Here is a 7,133-nt window from a genome sequence, read left to right as displayed (position 1 = left end):
GCCGGTGCGGCCCGGGGCCCCGGCCCGGCTGCGGGGGCCCTCCCGCCTCGGGCGGTTCCTGGCGGCCGTTGGCAGCGGGCAGGGCCTGGGGCGGGAGGTGCCGCTGTGGGGAGCGGCTGCCGGGGCCCCCGCGCCCGCTCTGGCGGGGACGCGGCCCCGCTTTCCCCTTGGAACACAGCGGGAAAGTTGAAGTGGCGCCGATGCTGAGGAGGGTGTTGCGGTTCGCCTGTAGCTCAGCCTGTCGCGACAGCCGCTGGCTCAACCTGTGCCTCTGTGCGGAGCACCTTGGCCTAGCGCGCTTACCCGTTCCTAGGTGGAGCGGTGCCGGTCCTGCCGGGAGCCGTGTGTGTTTGTCGCTAACCAGGCGTGCAGGGCAGGGGTCTTAGGGTTGAGAGGTGTCTGTGCACAAAACTACAGCCTCTTTCCTGCTAGAGTTTCTTTTTTTAAAAAAATGTTATTTTGTGGTTTAGGTGGTTAAAAAGATGTTAACTTTAAAGTATTTWAAAAGCTTCTAAGCATAGGACATATTAATACAGGGGGTTTTCTGGTTGCACGTAGCTTTGGCATGCGGCAGAAGTCACAAGAGGTGAGATAAAGATGTGTTTCCAATAAAATGCAGACTTTTCTTTCTGCGCTGTTTATTCTTCTGTGGTTGCGTGGAGGGAAAGTGCTGATGAGACAACCTGCAGCATCGTTACGGCCCGGCAAACTCTGGTGCTAACAGTCTTGGTATGTATTGTTGCAATATTAACTAGTAATAGTTACTTTAACAGGCAGGTTCAGCATGAGGAGAGCAAACTGTAAATCTTTAATTTTGTGTGTGTGTTTTTAAAGGAGAACACATCCAGCAGCTAGAATTGTGTGAATTTGAAGCTTCTCTTCGTGCTCAGTTCTTGCTGACTGATGCAGAGAACAAGCTCCTGGCTTCGAGAGCTGTGTTTGCTTTTTTTACCTTTTTTTTTTTTTTCCCTTCCAAATGGGGACAAMCCCAAAATGGTATTTTCTCCATGGTAGCGTGTTATTCAATGCAGTGTTTGTTCAGAGAAGGAATGCTTGCTGTACAGGGATTGAGAACTACACATAGCACATGAAAGGGAATGAGTCGAGTACATCAATTTTGTATGTTATCAAAGGAAAGTTGGAGGAAAGCCTATAAAAGGGATGTCACGTCAGCCATGACAATGTAGGATTTTTTTTATACAATGTATAACAGATATAATTTCCATTTCTCTTGTGGAATCATCAGTTATATCTTTAGTAATAGAACTCTAGTGGCCTAAGGGGATATCTTTCAAGAAGAATGAGCAGAGTGCAGCTGAAGGCTTTCTTAATAGAAAACTTTGAAGCTGTATTTGCTATCCCATAGGCATTCTTGTCAGCTGCATCAGCTTTTGACAGTGTGGGAGGTATCTGTTCCCTGCAGGGGATGCAAAGTAGGGAAAATAATCTGAGGGGTGTTTACAGTGTCATGGATCAGCTTGCAGGAATAGGCATCCTATAGATATATTACTGATTCTGAGGGTAACCTGCCAAATGATTCCCCAAAACACTTGCCTTGGCACTGCTCCCTAATCCAGCTAGGTATAAACTCTGTTTGCTGTTGAGGGCTCCATATGTGAAAGGAGACCTACTGCTTGTTCTTATTCTCTCACGTGATTGCCACCTCCCCTTTGGAGATCTCAGAGTTATCAAAATAAAAAAAAATGTAATAATGCAGAAGAAAGATGTTGTACATAGGACAAATACAGGAAAACTAATGAGTACAAGTGGGCAGAAGGTGTTGATTTGTTTTGAAATTAGAGTGGGAGTATCTATCAAATTCTATGGGAGGATCAGACGATAAAAAAAAAGTCTTCAAATGGAGATGGGAGAAGAATCAAAGAAATGGCATTAAAGGAAGACTGAAAAGATTTTTATTTTATTTTATTTCTCCAACTATTACTAATTTAATACCTGGCTTTCAGTGCAGGCTACAAGCTGATTTGTTTAAGAAACCTGTGGGTGATGGGGCTCRTGAGATTTAGTGGTGCTGGGAAACACTTGGCAAACTTGCTGGTTTCAGCTCTGTGGTTATGTTTGCAGAATTCATTATTGGGTTTCATCAATGTCTTCAAAACTACCTGCTCTGATGATATCCCTAAAACAGGAGCAGCGTGGCAGCTGGTGCCCTCCTAGCTTGTTKGCTGTATGAGCAGTGAGTCGCTTGGTTGTTTATATCCACCTGTTGTTCATGCAGAGTTGGTTGTGGCAATGAYTTGCCCCTCTAAATATGGGCTGTATTCGGGAACTAGAAAGTGGCTTTTTTAGGTGTCAATTCTGGTTCTTCTCAAACAAATACAGCACTCCCAGGTTGATTTGAAGGTTTTCCCTTCACAGCCTCGCAGAAAACTGGCAGCAGCAGGATGATGCGGTCCAATTTTCTTAAGTTTGGCCRTGTCTGGAGGAGAATTTGCTTCTAGCAAACAAGTAGCTCTAGATTTCAGTTTTTTTTTCCACGTGGTACTCTTCTTTAGAACACAGCTATGTGTTTGTTGTTCATTAATGGTAAGCTGGATAAACTCACTTAAAGCTCAATGCAACATGGCCAAATGCTAGCTCTATTTTTATATGTTCTATGTGCACAGTATCCTGTTGTGAGTTGTAACGCTGACGTGATTTTTGTTCTAGTTATGGCTTGAATTTAGAAGGCTTTTATCACTTGAAAGCTCATGTGCTTCCCCAGACAATGTAGATAAGGAGGTCTCTGCAGGTAGGAGAACACAATTTGGACRTGAAGGGGAGGAGAGCCACCAGTGGCAAGATCAAGTCCAGAACGTGAGCTTCCACCTGGGGAAATGCAGAAACAGCAGAGTTCATTACTGGGAAATTCTGAAACAGCAGAATTCGTTACTGAGAGGTTGCATTTGAAAGGTTTTTGCATCTTCTAACTTTTTTTTTTTTTTAAACTTAGGGGATTTCTGCTATCCTGTCTTTCAGTTGTCAAATGCAGTCTCTCTGTGGCTTATATCTCATTCTAAAATTTATTAATTTTTAATGATGTGAATGACTACAGTTGATTTCATTAGATTAAACAGTAGTGCTGGAGATGCTTGTGCTTGACTGTTGCTTTATTTATGTATTTATTTTCGAGATTTATGTTCCCTTCCTGCCCTCTTCCCCCTCCTCCACTTTGACTTTCATGTTCCTAGAGTTGTTCTGCATATTATTTCTGAAAACCTACGTATTATTTTCTCTTCTATGTAGTTAAGGCACTGATGTTTTTTTTTAAGGACTTTGAACCTATTTTATGCTTTTAGTTTTATTGAGGAAACACAAGACAGTGTTTTTATACTGTCCCAGAAGGTTATTAAAGGTTAGAGAGTTTTATTTGGTATAGTAATGCTGGTGTACCTTGCTGTAAATCTGCTTTTTCGTTTTCTGTTTGAGTCAGGATGTGAGCAGCTTCTCGCATCTAATTGTACGAACCTGCTCCTGCGTCTCAAACACAGTGAAAAATCGTTTACATCTCTAATACTCTTCTGTCTTTGAAACACTTTATAATTTGTTGTGGAGTGTAACTATGAAAATTACTTCACTTTTGTCTATACCAGCACTGAATTGCAGATCTTGAATGAGTAATCTAATGACCTGATCTCCTTCAAGAATTAAATAATTGTCCAATTGTAAATGTCACTTTTTCACAAGTGCTCTRTTTGTTTCCTGAATACTTTCAAAGCTGAATAGTGAAGAGAGGTAGAATACGGTTAGCATCTATATTTTTAGGAGCTTTGGAGGTGAATGGATTTTTGCACAAATTGTTACCTGGAACAGGATAATGAGAACTGACATTAGCTCATGTCATGTTACAGATGTGACACTGTAATCGGAGTGCTTCCAGAGCATGTACACTCAGTCTTTGCTTTGCTTCATCATATTGATAAACCTGATGCCTTAAAAAGAAGCTCATCCCTCTCCAGTTTCCCTTATGTATATAATAACTGTGTTTGTGGGTGTCACTCTAATAATCTTTTGCCCTTTTACTCAGATTCTTTTGTGTGTAATAACTTAGCAGTTTCATTTCCTCATTCTTTSCAAGTTAATGTTGAATGCTATAGGTTATATAAAATGAAATATTTTTGTTTACATTAAATGCTGTCAACGATGTTGTTGAATCAAATAATGAATAGACACAATTTTAAAAGAGATTTTTCCCAACTCTTTAATTCAGTGATGGAGGGTCAAGAATATTAAGTACCTGGAAAGCAGTGCTCACAGCTGTTTACTTCACGTGGTTTGCTTGATCTCAGATCTTTTTGATGTTGCTGTCTTTTTGGCATGTACTGATATTTTAGCGCACATAAAGATTTAAGTCGGCTTAAGGAAGACTAAGTTGTACAATGGTTGCAAGTTACGTGGTGCAGTTCTGGGGTGAAAGACATCTTAGAAGGCCCATGAAAATGTTGAGTGARGCTTAATTCCTTCCTGAATCCTAAACACCAAGCTAGACTCCTGGGGCTGCTGTGGTTTACAAGGCTTAAAAGCATCTGTTGGTCTTCCAAGGTGCATCTGTCTTGAAGGAAAAATAAGCATGCAGGAGAGTTTGAGCTAGGTGATGGATGTAGTGAGAGAACCTCCTCCCTGTTTCTCTTTGCTCTTTCCCTCACCTTGTGCATCTTGTAGCTTCTTAAGACGGTAGGTAGCATGAGAGGACCTACAGACGTGAGTGGTGGCTGTTTTGTCACTCTCAGTGTTTTGGCAGTGAAGAACCTTAAGGGAATATTAGCTAGTCATTTCTGGTTTCTTAGTTCTCAAAAGCTTTTGGCAGACTTTGGAATTCACGCAGATCTTTGTGTGCATGGGCATTATTTTTTTTGTAAAAGTCAACGGAATCCTTGACTTACCTCCTTAAAATTTGCCTTTTGGTGCCCAGCCTTTCCAATGTTGTTGTGGCTCTATTCCCATGAATCCTAGGAAGCACAAGTATAAATATAATTTAAAAAAAAAAAATGCAAATACAGGTCCCGAGTAGCTTGTTTTAATTGTTATTCTAAGATCATTGGAGCCTGCATTTCTTGGTAGTGTTGCTATATTAAGTTCTGATAGCTTTAACAAAGCTTTGTTTATTAGTTCAAGTTAAAGCTAGCAAAAAAAACCTACTTTGACTTCTTGTTACTCTCCAAGAAAGAAAAGCGTTCAACTGTTTGTAACTGAAGAGCATCATAAGCAAAGTTGTCTGGTTTAGGTTTTTGTGGCAAATTGGGCTCTGTTTCAGGACTGAGAAGGCTTGAGGTTTGTGCGGTCTTCACTCAGTGCAAGTCTATAGGGGTGGTAGAGGGGAATAAAACATGTTTACAGTGGAAAATAACTTGCAAGATTTTTTTTTTCTCTCTYTGTGGAAGGACTACTGCTGCTCCATAATAATGAGAAAGTTGCAGCTATTTTAAGCCTGTGATGGAGGATGCCTTTGGATTGTTCTTGGCAATATTGCCTTGGCAGGTTGCCAGAACCTGCTTCTATAATTTGTCAGAAAAATAATATTATAAAGGGAAATATTTAATGTTCATTTTAAAAACAGCTTTTGAAAATATTTGCTCCTTTTATTTAAAGGAAGCCACCTCTCTGAGGGTACATCCTTGATTGTCAGTACTTTGAAAAGAGAACTTGATCTTATCTGTTGCCCAAAGGCTGGATGGGGCTTTGGGAAGTCTCTTGTTTGGCCTCTTTCTGGAAGCAGGGTCAGCTCTGAGTTCAGACCAGGTTGCTCAGAGCTTTTACTCATCTGGGTTTTAAGAGCATCTCAGGATGGTGATTGCAGAACTTTCCCGGGTCTCTCTTTCACTGCGTGGCTGTCCTCATGGGGGAAGAGATCCTGTCTCCAAAGTGCCGGGTGAAGGGCTGTAGTCGCAGCCTCACTTTAGTGCCTGGTACAATCCAGGACACTGTGGCCCCTGGTGCTTGTGCATCCTCTATGGCTTTAGTAAAACTGCTTTCTATCCCTGGTGGAGAAAACGGAGGCATCTGTGTCCAGCAAGGCTGCTTTGTGCCTTTGGAGTCACAGCACAGACCCCTCCAGAGCCCAGGCAGCTTCCTGAAGGGTGTGCAAAGGGGGACTACAGAGGTGCCGTCTGGACTGGGAATATGAGCTTTTTCCATGTGCAACACCAGGAAATGCTTTAAAAGGTTAATTCTGAGTCACGCATTTCTGTCCTTAGTCAGTACCATTTAAAAAAAAAAAAAAAAATCTGAAAAGAGCCTTTTTATTGAAGCGTCCCAAGGCTGCACAGCGCGGMAGGCAGCGCGCTCCCCCTCCTGGTGGGTTCTCTGAAGCGTCCCTTGAGCAAGTGGGGGAGATGGGGGGAGAGAAGAGGGGGCTTAAATGCCCAAGTACTGCAGATCTCCTCTTTTCTCCTCTCCTGTTTTCTTTATCTTCCCCAAACCCTTGAATGTATTGAGAATCTTCTGAGTTCAAGAGCTATATAATAACTGTATTTGTTCCTAGTTCCAGGTTTGTTCCTTTTTTCTCTAATGAAATTTTTTAATATATATACTCCAAGTAGACTGTTTCCTAGTATGTATATCCTGTCACTTAAAACAAGCTGTGTAATTTCTGTTGGCCTGACTAGCAATAGTATTCAAACTGAATTATAAAATACAACTGGAGTCACATTAATCTGTATTATAAACACAGCCTTTGTAGCTCAAAGCCTGAGCTACAGTCATGTAATCTTTTTAATTGGTGCCATTTTGCAGAATACTCTTGCAAGCCCTTGGTGTCTACCCACAGACTTTCAGTGYCTAAACATCTCCTGTAAGCAATATGTAGTCCTAGTGGAAGTTTTAAGTCTCCAATTTGTGCTTTCTCATTAGATACCCATTATGGCTTCGTCATCAACMCCTAAATATAATTCAAACTCTTTGGAGAGCTCCTCAATTAAAAGGGTGAGTGTAACGTATTTTTCATGTTTTTAAATTGAATGTTGCAGAGATCATCACCTTTCGTATTTAAATCCAAAATTGTTTATTTTTGGATGGCACTTTTCTTGAATGTGAATATTTACTTTTATTATTCACATTATTATATTTATTATTTAAATAYGGTCAACCAAGTAAGTTTAATATATTTCAATGTGCTTGAGAAAAATAATCTTAAGTTA

The 7,133-nt window shown here is 41.0% G+C and overlaps 1 protein-coding gene across 1 annotated transcript in view; it reads left to right on the top strand.

Moving 5' to 3' along the window:
• Positions 1 to 503: 503 nt before the first annotated feature.
• MTM1 (myotubularin 1) overlaps positions 504 to 7,133 on the top strand; it is a 30,310-nt gene continuing 23,680 nt past the window's right edge. Inside the window, exons 1-2 of the mRNA XM_026038967.1 lie at positions 504 to 729; positions 6,847 to 6,918. Coding sequence (XP_025894752.1) covers positions 6,856 to 6,918 — 63 coding nt within the window. The 5' untranslated portion in view covers positions 504 to 729; positions 6,847 to 6,855. The remainder of the gene's footprint in view (positions 730 to 6,846; positions 6,919 to 7,133) is intronic.

Source organism: Nothoprocta perdicaria, unplaced genomic scaffold (assembly GCF_003342845.1).
Source record: "Nothoprocta perdicaria isolate Ctin4 unplaced genomic scaffold, notPer1 scaffold_22, whole genome shotgun sequence".
NCBI classification, from domain to species: domain Eukaryota; kingdom Metazoa; phylum Chordata; class Aves; order Tinamiformes; family Tinamidae; genus Nothoprocta; species Nothoprocta perdicaria.
The sequence above is the reverse complement of the archived record's forward strand: the minus strand, read 5'-3'. Positions and strand labels throughout refer to the sequence as shown.